The sequence below is a fragment of the Haemorhous mexicanus genome, chromosome 5 (genome assembly GCF_027477595.1).
Source record: "Haemorhous mexicanus isolate bHaeMex1 chromosome 5, bHaeMex1.pri, whole genome shotgun sequence".
Lineage (NCBI taxonomy): Eukaryota > Metazoa > Chordata > Aves > Passeriformes > Fringillidae > Haemorhous > Haemorhous mexicanus.
Window position 1 is genome coordinate 1775001 of NC_082345.1, and position 15718 is coordinate 1790718.

Sequence of the window (15718 nt, forward strand, 5' to 3'; positions counted from 1 at the left end):
TTAAAAAATCAGGGGAACACACTGCAGCACTCCAGCTGTGCTTCACCACAGCTGTAACAGCTGAGTGACACTGCCTGGAGGGTGACACTCTGCCTGAAGGACAGCTGCTGGCCACGCTCACACCTTGTCCCTGACTCTTCTGGGCCCACAGCTGGGGCTCAGAGCCCTCCTTCCACCCATGCTGGGCTGTGGGAGCCCTCTCTGGTGGCCCTGCTCTCCATCCCACCAGCAGCAGCCCAGGGGCTCACCTGTGGCACAGCCTGGTGGCACTCACATCCCGAGGGCTGGCATGGGCACCTGTGCCTGAGGGTCAGCTCCAGGGACAGCCCTGTCCCTGAGCACTGACCCAGCAGGCTGAGGCACCTCCAGAAGGGCCCCTTCACTCGTGCAGGGTGCAGCAGGGACAGAGCATCCTTCCCCCTCTGGGAACCCCTCCACTCTGCAGTTAGCCTCCTTAGCCTTTGCCCGTGGCAGCCACGGGAGCTGTGCTGGCTGGACACACAGACAGTCCACCCATGAGCCCAGATAACAGACATCCTCTAGGAAAAGTCAAGCAGCAAAGAGAAGAAGAAAAGCCAAATCTTACCTGGCAGCAGGAATCCCCAGGGATGGTGCCCACCAGTTTTCATAGGTAAGCTTCCTCTACTGCTCATGCAAACCCACCCTGGCGTGCACAGAAAGGGGAAAAACTGGAGGGGAGAGCCTGCTGTCAGAAATGTCCCTGTCTGAGGAGGCACACCTCATCCTGGAGCTAGAGGAAGGAAGAGAATGCAGGTGGGGGAGCTCGTTGTGTCTCTGCTTTTGCCAGAGCATTTGCTGTTTGTCTGCCCTCCATCCTCCTCCCCACCTCCCCAGGTTTTTCTTCCTCTGTCCCCTCCTATCAGTTCCAGGACACTGGGCACACCAGCCAAGCAGAGAGGCTGGGTGCCCTGATGGGGACCATGAAGGGCACCTAAACAGCTCCCAGGGGGTGTTTTTCTCTGCAAGTTGCTCTAAGTTTGATGAGGCACGTGACAAAGATTTGTGGAGAGGAAAAAAAAAAAAAACCAACCCAAAACTCTGATCTTATTAATTGCTTAATTCCAGGAAACAGAAGAATTCAAGTGGGAATGGACTTGGGGGAAAAAAAAAAAAAGAAAATGGGGGGTGTGTGAGAGAAGACAGGCTGGAGGGTGGACAGGAGAGTCACGAAGACTTCTTATCCAGTCCCTGGTCCTTCCTGCTGCCCTGCTGCCCAAAATCCACAGGGCAATGTCCCTGTCAACATGAAAAAAAACCCCAACAAAAACAACAGAGGGAAAAGATCCATTAAGGGGGAGGGCAGAATTGCATGGAAGAGTCAGTCAAGTCTTTTGCCACAAGGAAAGAAAAGGAAAATTTTGAAGACTTCATTCCCACCCTGAGTTTTTTTCCTGCCACAAGGTCACAGCTGGTGAAACTTTTTTTTTAAAGTTTGGGTAAAGGTGAGGAAAGTGACTAGCTCCCTCTGTAGTTTGTTGAACTAAGAGAGGCTGTAAATCCTGTCTTCTGCTGCCTTGTAAGCTTTGATTATAGAAACAGAAAAGGTATTAAAGTAAAACATTCTTCCTTTTCCCTTCTTATTCCCTCCCACCCTCTGCAGTACAGCAGGTTCCCATGGCAGCTAAAAGCTCACTCACCAGCCAAACACAGAGCAGGCTTCTGCTTTCCTAGATTTAATACAAATATTTTATAATTATCATCCTTCCCTTCATCACTTCTCCATTTCGGGCTCTTAATGTGGCTGGAATTTTATTACACTACACCTCCTTCACATTTTGTACTTTAAAGTGTCTTGTATCCTTCTTTGCTTTGGATACTTGGAAATCTGTTTTCCCCTTTTCTAAGAGATATCAGGGTGCCTAGTAGTCCCCAGTAATTAGTGATTAGGAGACTTAGTGATTATGAGCTCTTTCAGCCTCTTTAAGAGAACAGCTTCCAGGCCATTTCCTTCCATTATGAGGAAAACTCAGTTTACACAATACAGGACCTGTGCTGGTTTTGCATGACCTTTAATCTTCATTGCTGGCCTTTAATCTTCATTGCTGACCTTTAATCTTCATTGCTGACCTTGCTGATTTTAAAGATTTCTGACACAGACTCCAGTTATTCTGCCACTGGTAACTTTTACCACACTGTCCTTTAAAATAGGTGAAGTTTCATTATCAGATTCCTAAATTTGTTATAAAGATCCCATAATCCTCGAATCCTCCTAAATTATGCTACAGATTGTACTGATAAGCACCAGAGCCCTGTCCTCCACACACCCAGAAAAATACCTACAGACTGGTTTTATGTCCTTTAGAAAGCAGAAGTGCTTTGAGGAACAGGGCCCACAAGATTTAGTGCAATTCTCTCATTTTTCCTGGATTTTTGGTTCATTGCAAAACTGCAGTGTCAGGTTTTTACCACACCTGCTCTTTTATTGAAATTTTGTTACAGAGTTGTCTCTTACTTTTTTATAGCTGGTGGGACCTTAACTGGAACTTCCCCAAAACCACTTGGGGGAGGAATTTTCCATTATGGAAAGTTTTCTTACACCTCCAGAAGAGTGTCCCCCTTCCTTTATGAACTAATTATAGCAGTTCCTCAGAAATGACCATTCTTATGTCCTCTACAGTGCTTTTCAAGATGCTCAGAGTAAATGAACACCAGATCCTCCCTAAAATTCAGTAAGTTAGTCTGACAGAATGTCTCATCCAGGTAGGAATTTCTTGGTTTTTCAGGCCTTGCAGGCCATGGATGTCCCATGGGAAGGCAATGCAGTACATCACCTACCAGAAATTTAGGGAGAGGGGGTACCAAGAATGGAGCAAGGTACCAAGAACTGAACAAGGTACCAAGAATGGAGCAAGGTACCAATGTAAGAGAGAGGAGGAAGCAAGAACTGAGCAAGGTACCAATGTAGAGAGAGAAGGTACCAAGAATTGAGCAAAGTACCAAGAACTGAGCAAGGTACCAATGTAGAGAGAGAAGGTACCAAGAATTGAGCAAAGTACCAAGAATGGAGCAAGGTACCAATGTAGAGAGAGAAGGTACCAAGAATTGAGCAAAGTACCAAGAACTGAGCAAGGTACCAATGTAGAGAGAGAAGGTACCAAGAATTGAGCAAAGTACCAAGAACTGAGCAAGGTACCAATGTAGAGAGAGAAGGTACCAAGAATTGAGCAAAGTACCAAGAATGGAGCAAGGTACCAATGTAGAGAGAGGAGGTACCAAGAATTGAGCAAAGTACCAAGAATGGAGCAAGGTACCAATGTAGAGAGAGGAGGTACCAAGAACTGAGCAAGGTACCAAGAACTGAGCAAGGTACCAAGAACTGAGCAAGGTACCAATGTAAGAGAGAGGAAGTACCAAGAATTGAGCAAGGTACCAATGTAGAGAGAGGAGGTAGCAAGAATTGAGCAAGGTACCAATGTAGAGAGAGAAGGTACCAAGAACTGAACAAAGTACCAAGAATTGAGCAAGGTACCAATGTAGAGAGAGGAGGTAGCAAGAATTGAGCAAGGTACCAAGAACTGAGCAAGGTACCAATGTAAGAGAGAGGAAGTACCAAGAATTGAGCAAGGTACCAATGTAGAGAGAGGAGGTAGCAAGAATTGAGCAAGGTACCAAGAACTGAGCAAGGTACCAATGTAAGAGAGAGGAAGTACCAAGAATTGAGCAAGGTACCAATGTAGAGAGAGGAGGTAGCAAGAATTGAGCAAAGTACCAAGAATGGAGCAAGGTACCAATGTAGAGAGAGGAGGTACCAAGAATTGAGCAAAGTACCAAGAATGGAGCAAGGTACCAATGTAGAGAGAGGAGGTACCAAGAATTGAGCAAAGTACCAAGAATGGAGCAAGGTACCAGTGGAGAGAGAGGAGGTACTAAGAATTGAACAAGGTACCAATGTAGAGAGAGGAGGCACCAAGAACTGAACAGAAGAGCTGATCACACTGAAGGTATTGAATTTGAAGAATATGATGCCTTTAGCAAGAACAGTAATAAGCAATCACCACCTGCGAAGGATTGGGAAGGGAAGTAATTTATCAGCAACAGCAGCAAAAGGCACGTAAAATGAAGCCATTGTAAGGCATCATTCCTGTTTGCAGATGAAACAGGAACCTTCTGCTGAGTATTTCCTGGCTGAAGACAAGCAGGTGCTGCAGCAACCTTTCATCTGTAGCAGACTTCCAAACCATTTTGTATCCCAGGCTGTGCAGTGATTGTAGCTGGCAATCCACACTGGCTGTGACAAAAGCCATCAGAGCTTTCAGTTTAACATGAAACTTGCACCTTTCCTCATGAATTAATGCAAGGTTTCTGTCACTTCTGAGCACTGAAGCTGCTCAACAAAATGGTTAGTTTTGACAGCTTCCACTGCAGCATGCCTGGTCTCTGGGAATCCAGTGTGGTTAAAAATTCTCCTGTGGATGGTGTGAGGTGGCAAGCCCAGAGCTGCAGACCCAGCAGCCAGGGTAGCACCTGCAGGTGTGGAATCCAGTGTGGTTAAAAATTCTCCTGTGGATGGTGTGAGGTGGCAAGCCCAGAGCTGCAGACCCAGCAGCCAGGGTAGCACCTGCAGGTTTCCCTCCTGTCCAAGCTGTTTGCTCTTCCATCCTGCAGTAACCGCTGACAATACCTGGGGAGCCCAGGCTGATTTCCACAGGATTTTGATGAGATCATTGGAGACCCACTGAAAGAAAGCATTGCCAAACAAAGCCCCAATAGTTCTCTGAGAGTTGTGTTTGCAGTGAAACACTTCAAGTGCTTTTAGGGAACCGGATTTGCCGGCAATTAAGGCAGTTTGAACACCTGGAAAATGCAACATTTAATTGAGCTGCGAGGGGCTGTGCTCATGGTCTCCTTTGTGCTTCAGCAGCACCCCAGGAGAGGCAGGCTCATGGGTGGTCTCATTAGCAGATTCACTGCTCCTGCCCTGTTGTATTGCTCAGCTCTTCCCACGGGAACCTCTCCCTGTTTGAAGAGCTCCAGAGAGAGTTTGGGGATTTTCAGACAAGTGCATTCCTTACCTTGGTAGCCCCTGCTCTTTGTGGTGAGAAGTAGCCAGGCCAGAGTTTTTCTTTGCTGCTCCAGTTGCATTCCTCTCTGTGAATTTTAGCATCAAGTAATTACATGCTCTTGAGATATCAAGGGTTTGGGACAGACCAGCTGCTGGCCTAGAAGCAGTTCCCTTGGAATAGGTAAAAACAAATTTTACTTTCCTCCTGGCAATGATTCTGGTTTGTATCTTCCTAATCAGTGCCTGGTGCAAATTTCCTTACATTTTTTCCATTCAGAATTTAAGCCAGAGGATAAATGAACTGGGGGCATTTGAAAGCTGACAGCCAGATACATGGCTGATACTCTTGAGGATTTTGAAATCTGTTAATTTGTCACTTATAGGAAAAGAGGCTTTGAACACATGGTTGATCTGGATAATTTTTATGCAACCATTTCAAATCAATTAGCTGAAGAGCTTCCAGGTCTTTGATGAAAGGAGGTAACAAAACTTTAAAAATGGGTAAAATTTTTGACAGCTGTGAGATACTTTTTTGAAATTACAAACAGTGAGCAAAGACAGTAGCTAGATGTCAATTCCAGCCCACATAAAAGCCTAGTAAAATTTTACACTGAGAAATGACAGCACTCTTATCAATATAATGGCAAGAAAATGGATTTCACTCCCTGATGTCCCACTTTAACAGATTACTGCTGTGATTAATAGGGGAAACTGTGAAGGTAACACATTTCATTTTCTCTGTAAGCTTTAGTCACTCTGCACTGCTGAATGTGCCCTGTAATACTGACCACATCCAACCCAGATTAATTGGATTGAGTGGAACACTGATGATGGATGCTGAAATACTGGTTAGCATTAAAGAAGAATGGCTATAATGAGGCTTTCCACAGATTGGCTGAGTCACAAAGGATTTAACATGGGATTTATTAGTAATCTGGAGCAAAGTGAAGAATTCTGCAGGTAAAAGTGTCAGGAAATCAGATACCAATAAACATGAGCTTGGGTCACTAACACACACCAAGCAGGGCTGGCAGCTGAAATGATAATTCAATATATACAAGCTTTCACTGGATTTGAATCAGTCTAAAGAGGGTACAAGTCATTTGTAGTCTGACACTTAAAGCTGGGCACCGAAAGCAACTTTGTTCAATAAAGGAAAAAGAAACACAGCCAACAAGATACCACAGAATTATATTTATGTTGTACATTTGTCTTCACATTGCAACATCCACATTGTTCATTTTGTGACAAGTATTTCTAATAATTTTGAATACATATTTACTGTATAATACATTTTACCAAGAGGCACTTCCAGTAATTCTGGCAAAAAGGAGCTTCATTATAGTGTCTAACTTACAAAACAGTAAAAATAAATAATGTTTATCTAAAAGATTTTTTTTTTTCCTGTACAGAATCTATTTTGTACAAAACATTTATCAGCCATTAACTAAATCACTTAACAAATACTTGTGAAGAGAATATATTAAGTATTGCTACATGTATCGAGTGCAAGATACTAGTGAAAGGAAAAGAATTATTCTGTTTATGAAAATCACCTAAAAATACAAGGCCTTGTTCCTGAAGTGTTTAGAAAGGAGAAGCTTGGTTACAACAATATTGACAATATATAAATATAAATTAAAGTATGTAGTACTTAGTGAAAAGAACACTGTGTTAAAAACTGGCGTGTACAAATCCCAAACAAGATGGCACTTCTCTGCATTGCCACTTGGGCTGGCAGTTATTTTTTAAAATATTGCTTCAAAAGAATTATAAAGGTACACAAAACCCTTTGTCAAATAGAGCCATATAAAATTGCAAACCCCCCCCCCCCCCCCATCTTTTTCTCACCTTTTGAAGTGAAAAAAAAAATAATCCAAGGAGGGATTGAATTTGTAGGACAGGAGTGATTTGTGGAAACCTGCTACTATAGCTGAGTCTGAATAAACATCATTAAAATAATTCTGCCCCAAGGTCCCAGACCAGGAGCCAACCCTCACAGGATGTAAGATCACCAAATTTCTCAGTGTTTCCTGAAGTGAAAAAGAAAATTGTCTGGCCTGTTGTTAATTTTAAAATAAAAAATCTGTATAATTTGGCCCTCAAATCTGGTGGGGGTCAAGTGCTTCAATTATATTGGCACACCCAAGATTTGAATTTAGAAAGGGTTGTAATCTTGCTAGGTTAATTTCTTGATTACTTTACCAAAATGGGATTTTGAAATGTTTCAATCACATCTTCCACATGATGTACATACTTGCATATGGTTACCCAGACAGGCCAAACTGCATTGGAAAAGGATTATTTTGGGGAGGTATTTCTTCCAGAACTGGAGGCAAAGGTGAAAAAATGGGTTTTTGTTGGAAAATATCCTGGATGTTCTTCTATCAAAAGCACTAAAAAGAAAAAAAAAAACTGCCACCCGTCAGTGAAAATGTGACTCTGTTAAACAAAGGTAACCCACGGTATGAATCACTGCTTTTGAAAAGTGAACTTAAATGACTTTCCATCATGCAAACATCTGATACTGATATTCAAGAGAAGAAGACAACTTTAGGAAAGCAATGATCAAAAGTACACTGACATGGTTGAATATTAAAGATATCATCAACAGCACAGAGCAGGCATTAACGCTGGCTTTGATCTCTTGGGACACCCCCTGCAGCACTCCATCGAGGTTTACAAACACCCACAAATCAACATTTTGCACTCAAACACAGGTTTTGGTTGTGTTTCAGGATCAGGCAGGAATTTTGGGAAGGACAGTCAGCTCTAGCAGACTCCAGCAGCCTTTCTGCCTGAAGCAGAATGGACACAGGGCAAACCTCTCCCTGCTTTCTCTCTGACCAGATCACTGAGCTTTCTAATTTTTTATTCTTTTTTAGGAAAGCATGGGGGGGAAATGACTGGGGTCAGAGGAGAAAAATGAAAAGCACCACCAAAACCTCCCAACTCCTTTAAATAAATATTTAAAAGCAAAGAGCAGTTGCTAATTCACATCAATTGTTTCTAAGCATTTGCTGCAGTACAGGAAGACAGCATTGAAAACTGAGCTATTATGTGATCTGATTTCTGTGGGTTTGCCTCAGGACAAGAGAATTCAGCCATAAGAGGACACATGGCTTGCAGCTGTGGCACACTCCTGTGTACCTGCTCTATGCTCCCACACAGAAAACAGGAGTATTTGGGTTTCCCCAGCTAATTCCCTGCTCTTTGCACAGCTGCAGGTTTCATGGTGCTCCCCAGAGCACAGAGACTCCCTGTGGCATCCAGGGTAGAACAATTCTCCTCTGCTGCCCCATTCCCACATCTCAGACATCCTGCACACACAGCTTTGGGAGCAAGAGACCACTGGCACAGACTGGCAACCTGAAAAGCTCAAATGAAATATTCTCTTTTTTTTTTTTTTTTTCCCTCCTCTTGCACCAAGCAAAGTGTTCCTTGATGAAGGAGAATTAAATAACTTCAGTCAAAAATTCTTCTTGATTTACTACACCCTTCAGCTTGACAGACACACCCAAGGCCAGCTGGTTTTACCTGAACTCACAGCAGTTTTACAGGAGCAAGCACTCAGGAGATGTCTGTGTACACCCCAGTGGCACTGGCAGGGTTTCAGACTGCACAGTGCTTACCATTTCATTTTTATCAAAGAGGCTTTGTTAGCTAGCTCCAGCTCCTGCCTTTTGTGCCTTTTGTCACTGTGAAAATGACCTCTGCAGAAATACACCGGCACTGCTCTGCCCCCAGGCTCCCGAGGAGTCCTCAGGGCTCACTCAGGTGACATCTGCACCCTGCTGAGCTGGTGAGATGCATTTTTCATCAAAAGAACACCTGCCTGCCAGGAAAATCCCACTAATGGCCTCTGAATAAACCATAATTAGGTTGTAAATGGAGAATAATTCTCACACTGCTCCCCCCAACACTGGGACTCAATATCTACCACAGCAGAGGCTAAACCCTGCTTTGATTTACCTGCAGAGGAATGTTGTTTTGCTAAAGGAAAGTGATGAAATTCAAAGAAAGAGCTATCACACTAAATTGCTCTCAAAAGTACTGGTGCTATTTTGCTCTAAATCAAAGTTTTACTCCAATAATCAATAATTTTGCAAGCTCTTCCAATGTTTGTTAAGACAGCTCTCACCTAATTTCTATGATTCTTTCATCAGTTCAAAATCACTTAACATGCATTGTTCTCTGGATGCTCTTACCTGTTGATTCACTGAAAAACAGGAAAAAATGAAGACTCTCCTGCTCTAATTAATGGGAATAATTATCTTCTCTTTAACACTGCCATCATTTTGACTAATACAGCAACATCAAGCTGCAATGAACCTCCCAGAAACTCTGTGTTTACTCCATTTCAGCAGGATTACATTTGCTTTTGAAAGAAAAGGAAAATAAGTTTTGTTTTATGAAGTCTGGCTGAGAATGGACTGTGATTTCCTTTCCTCCTTCCCACAGAATGGAGGTTTCCCTTCCCTCCTGATGTGTACAACCCTGATCTCCCCAGCTCTGAGCTGCCAGGGGGGAACTCCATGTTCTGAGGCCAACAGAGAGGAGAATCCTTCACTCTGGGAATGGGTTTCTGTCTGATCTGCTGCCCACGAGGCCCTGGGATGCTCAGCAACTTCTCCTCCTTAAACTGAACCCTTCCATCCTTCCTTCCTTCCATGGGATGTTGGAACACCTCAGTGCTGGCAGGACTTACACAGACTTTGCACAAGAACTTCACTAACAACCAGCACCAAGCACAAAGCTTTTGCTGCATCAGACTCATGGCTGAGCTTTCAAAAATGCCTAGGGTTTGTTTTGAGAACTGACAAAATTCTCAAGGATTCCAAGTCCAGGCAGCTCCCCCACACCTACTCAGCTCACAGATCCGTGTGGATGCCCACACAGAGTCCTTACAGGCTCTGAATTTGGCAAGATCCTTGCCTTCTTCACACTGCATTCTCCTTCCCAGGGCATTCCTGAAGAAGGATGGGGCCAGAATTTCAGAAAAAAAAAAATTCTAGTGAAAAAGAAGACAGAAATTTAGAATGTTTAAAGCAAAAAAAAAAAAGAACTTTATGTCAAGTGGAATGCATAGAATGGGACTAGGGAGAGAAATTTGCTTAGATGCCAGATTGGACCTGTAAAAGCATCTGTTTGAACCTCTGCAGCTTTAGCCTTCTTCCAGATTCAGACCACCAGGATCTTAGGAATTCTAGCAGTGGGGCACTAATGGTAAATCCCTAAATCCATCTTTAGGCTGATGATGATGATGCAGAGAGAAGTTCATGCATGATGCCAGAATAAAAACTGATGAAAAGTATCCTTGAATAATTAACAAAAGCATTCTCAAATGACATCTTCCCTGAGAAGCATTTCCTGCCATAACATGACCATGTTTGCTATGAGAACCAGCACCCTGAATGATGTCACATGTGGTGACACACAGCTCTGTGTGCAAGATTTCATCCACACATGAAGGCCATCCAAAATCCTGCCAAAAGCACAGCAAAATCCCTTTCCCCTAGATTGCAGCAACTCCTGATGCAACATCTCATCAAACACCATCTTCCTGCTGCTGGGAGTAGATGATTTCCAGAGACAAGTGTCAAAATGCTCTGCACATTAAATAAGCTAAAAACAAGCCAAGATTTTAGAATTAGAGCATAAATATAGAGAGTAGTAAACTATGGCCCTTTGAGCATGGTGGAAATTATTGATTTTAGACACAGCATTTTTGGTTTCTTAAAAGCTACTGTCTTCCACTCCTCCTACAAAGTAATTTAATTGTTTGGGGCTTTCACACTCTCTGCTTCCACGTGTTCCCTCTGCAACACAAGTGTAAGGAGAAGTTATATATGGTAAACACCACGTGGCCATCAACAAAGGTGCCAATATAGGGACAAAAGTGTTTTCATGTGATTGCTGCATGACACACTGAGTCCTTTTGTCACTGCACTGGGAGCTGCAAGCACTGCAAAAGCATTTCAGGCACACTTCTAGTCTGGAAGGGAACAGGATCAGACACCAAGTGCCATTAAAGTAATATCCAAAAGGAAAAAAAATCATCTAGTCCTTCTCCTCTTGTTTTTAAAGAGAACTAAAGTACTTTGGGTTTGCCACTGCCAAACACCATTTAAATGGGGCTTGCTTTCTTTAGTGTCTACCACACTGCTTTACATATGGTGTGTAGCAGGAACTCATATCAACATTGCAAACATCCCACCTTAAACAAGAGCTTTTTGCTCATTGAATGGAATTAATTTTCTTTTATTTAGTTTTTCTTCCTAAAATATTTCTTAGGCTGTGGATTATTTGGTGCTTGCAACACCAAAGGACTACACAAAGTGAAAACCTTCTGCCTTCAAAAGGCTGCTGCAACTGCAGGAGAAAAGTTTTGCCTCCTTTGGACTAGAAAATATTAAAAAGCCCCCTAAATTACCTGCTTCATTATCTATGAACCTCGAAGAACAACAGAAAAAAAAATCTTTTTCACAGTCTTGACATAAAATCTCTCTGGTATTTTGTGTTATATCTCAGCCAGCCTGGAGATTTCCTGATCATTCCTGCCAGACATGCACTTCAAAGACTGAGAATCAGATGCATAAGGAGGGACCACCTGCAGAAATTGGAACTATTTGAAGTGGGGAAAAAAAAAGTCACCTCTTACCAAGCTGAGCACTCGCAGCCACTTCAGCTTCTCCACTGGAATTCCTTTCTAGTTTGGATAAAAACAATAATTATTCTCATTTTAAGTCTGTCAGCAATTTCTTCACCATAAAGGTGCAGCTCAGTGGCTGCTCCCATGAACAGGCTGGGGTCTATCAACTTCCAACAGCTGCCTTGGCAATGCAGAAAAACAAATTAGAGGCTGCCACTAATTTTACTTAATGGCAAAAATGATGACTAGAAAAATATGATGGTTTCATTTCAGCACATTTTCAGATAACTTTTCTTAGCTACTCTTAGTTCTTTCCAACCCTGGGAATGCCAGTTTAGAGGAATATGTGAAACCCTACTCACAGCATTTGGCCTCATTCTTGAATGCTTCTGCATAATTTTACCAACTGGGCACCCACTAACACTTGCTGCAATAGAATTTTTTCCTCTTCTAGCAAGAGCAATATAAACCCCACTATTAAAATCCAATTGCAGTGATTCTGCACTGAAAATTGAGAAAGAAGTGCTTGGAAATGTGACATTTTAAAGCATCTCTGTAAATTGAATTTTTAAAGGACAGAATGAGGCATAATAAAACCTTCTCATACTCTAAGGTATCCATATCACTTGCACAAGAAAAGCCCAAATAAAATTATCAAAGTGACTGAAAAGACATGAAAACAACACAAGCTGGAATTGGTGGAGACTTGCTGAGATCTTGGAGACAACTTTTTTCTTCTGAATGACTTCAATGTCCTTTCCCTTTAAAACAGCAGGGCAATTTGGATCTGTGCTTTCCTGATTTCACTGGAAAACACTTCCTAAATATTCCTGCTGCTAAGAGCATTCAGAACCTGCCCCAGTCACTCTGCTGAAAGGCAAACACATTTTCTACTGCTAAGGTAGGACAGGGCAGTATCAGGCAAATGCAACCAGCAAAAACCCCAAATCCTCTTTTGAGCAGACAGAAACACAAAGCAAGAAGGAGCCCTGAAGTGACAACACACCTGTGACTGGCTTTGTCAGAGAATGGTTCCAGCATTTTGGGGAGGTGTCAACAGGACCATGAAATTTGGTGAATGTGTAACAATAGCAAAAAGTGATGGGTGCAATGCCAGAAATTTAATACAGAAGGGACTTCTACAAACTCTGCCTTTCACAAGGAATCTTACCCTCACTGCAACCCTCTTCTTGGTGATGGGCTGCAGAATCAAACTAGAAAAAGCACACACAGTCAAAGGAGTTCTGAGAGATACTGCAGCTTATATATAGAACTCTTTCTGTGGGAACAAGTCTCTAAATTGTGGGGTACTGCTTGGTGCTGCCAGTCCCCAAGAGCATTAATATTTTAAAGCCTTGATCCTGTAGACTGCTGGTTTCCCAGAAGGGTCTATACAGATTACTCAAGACTTTATTTGTGGGGTTTGGAAATGGCTACACTGTATAAAAATGTTTTTGTATTTATTTTTAAAAAAATTATCTTTACAAAACAACTTTTCCCTTTTTTTCTTTTTCTTTTTTTTTTTTTGTTAAAGATATCATTATCTACAGGAACCCATAAAAATTTTTCCATATTTACATCTAGATAGCTAATCATTGACAAATATATCGTGAAATAAAATATTGAAAGTGAATATCCAACCTTTTAAATAGACATTTGGCTCACAGCATAAACAACAGAGAAAAACAAATGAACAGAACAACAACAACAACAAAAAGATCTGCTGTTCTTACAGGCCTGATCTTTTTCTTTCTGTTATCAAAAAAAAAAAAAAAAAAAAAGAAGAAAGAAGAAAAGAAAAATATATTGGTGGGATCAAACATGCTGCTCCTAAGCAGAATGCCAGCAACAAACTGGCCCTGAAAACCCGAGTTGTGTGAAGCCCATGAGAGCAGATCCTGGGGCACCGAGTGCCCAGCCCACGCAGGACTGGCACCTGTGCCCAAGCAGCTCCTCATGCACCCTCTGCCTTCTCCCCCTGGCCCCCAGCTCCCCTCCCTCTGTCTCCCAGCAGTTCAGCTTTGTTCTCAGCTCCACGTTTGGTGATGGATGCCAGAGGCAGGGCTGAGGGCAGAAGGGGACAGCGTGCCCAAGCACGCGGGCGGCCCCGCGGCGCGCTCACCCCGCAGAGCCCGGGCAGGGCCAGCCTTCTGCAGGGACACAGGCTGCTGTGCCATGCACTGCCCCCTCTGCAGACAGGGCACATCCCTGGGAGGTGCCCAGGAGGAGGAGGAGGAGGAGGAGGAGGAGGAGGAGGTGATGCCAGCACAGCTGGAAGGGCCAGAGCAGCGCCTGGGCTGCTGCTGAACGGAGGCTGCCCGCAGCTGGAGTGCAAACTGGGACTGGAGGGAAAGCAAAGCTCCTCAAAATTGTTCCCTTGCAGGCACGAATTCTCTAAAATTCTGGCCTTCTGTTTGTTGTGGTATGCTGGGACATGTGCTACAGCTAGTGTGGTAAGAACTCAGAGCACGCTGTATTTCCTCACATCCACTCACACTTGCAAACACCCCCTCACTCACACATTTGTGTTGGCAGGATACATCAGCATTCGTATAAAGCTTTGGAACTTTTATCCCTCAGCATTAAGATCAAAAAGCTACTTAACTGGTACCTTACTGTTAACTGCAAATGTGCTTCAGAAGCAGCATTTCCTCAGATAACTTTCTCCTGTAAATATCACAGTGACCATAATATATCATTAAATGTAATTTGCTGAAGTGTGCAGCCAATAACCCTGGCTATATATATATATATATATATTTATATAATGCCACCCACCCCCAAATCTCTTCAAAGAAAGTCTGTAAAGCCGGTGTTGCAGTGTGAAAGCTTCCTTGAGCATAGGAGTTTAAACAATGTACCTCACCATGAAAAGGAAAGAGAAACAAATGAAACAGCTGTAGGCGCATTATCCCATACTTCTACAGTGTTGTGTCTAAATGCTGTGCTGGCTTGAGAAAGAGTCTGTGCACGAGTCAATCTGTCTTAAAATACTGCTGTAAATATTGTCATTGGTTTGGTTCTACAGTTGTGTTCTCCTCTTCATCCTTCTTGGCCTTGCCTTTCTCCTCCTCCTCTTCCCTGATGGCCTGGATTTGTTCTGAAGATTGGTGCAGTGGGGATTGCTCCGTGCCTTGCTTCTCTGACCCAGCCAACCTCTCCTCATCCTCAATCACCTTCTGCCACATCTTGTGGTTCTGAAGCAGGTGCTGAGTGATCTGACAGTAGATTTTCCTCCTCTTGAACTTCTTCTTTCCTGTAAAACACCAGGTGACATTAATGTGCTGGTTTCTACCGGAGAAGGGAAAGTGACTGAAGGCACAGGAAGCAGCAGAGTGTCCTATGGCAGATTTGTAAACCCCAACATTTGAACAGTGTTAAAATTCAGAAGGCTGTGCCTCTGCAGATCTTGGGGAAAGCAAACTGGTTTCCTGCACAGTTTGAGCCCCAGCTTCACTCTATCCCAGGGCTGCATGTTGTGCCTGACTCAGCTGCTTACAGAGGTATCTAGTCTTTGAATGGTTATGCAGAAAACACGTTGCTGAGCTGTTTCTGCTCATTTTACATCAAGTTCTTAAAGACTGATCAAAACACATTCAATTCTATGCCCTCCTCACCCCCAACAGATCCCTGCTGATTGTCCTAGGAAAAAAAACCCTAAATTTTTTTTCCTGTATTCCATTTTCACAGTCATCCATCGCTCCCCCACTGCAGTGGAGGTGACCTTAAAGCTTAAGTACAACATTGCTCTGGCAGCAATGAGCACTAAAGAAGCACCCAGACAGCCAAAAACTACCACAGGGAGCTTGCTTCTCTTTGCTCTCAGCCTATGAAGTGTTTGTCCCTGGTGGTTCCCACAGCTCCTGACACACACCACAAGTGCTCTGCTGTCTGAAGGGGTTTTTTTCCCTGTCCAACACAGATTCTTAACTCCTCAGCAGTACAAAGTTTGAAAAATTCTCCTGGCCATTAGCAGTGACAATGGCCATCACAGAACTGAAATAATAACCCCTCCAAAGACAACTGCTGATTTTTCTTTAAAG

General features: G+C 43.1%; 1 protein-coding gene across 2 annotated transcripts in view; it reads right to left on the reverse strand.

The window, feature by feature from the left end:
- Positions 1–6197: 6197 nt before the first annotated feature.
- PDE3A (phosphodiesterase 3A) overlaps positions 6198–15718 on the reverse strand; it is a 227450-nt gene continuing 217929 nt past the window's right edge. For both annotated transcript variants that reach the window (XM_059848011.1, XM_059848010.1), the window contains exon 16: positions 6198–14931. In XM_059848011.1, the coding sequence (XP_059703994.1) occupies positions 14684–14931 (248 nt within the window). In that variant the 3' untranslated portion in view covers positions 6198–14683. The remainder of the gene's footprint in view (positions 14932–15718) is intronic.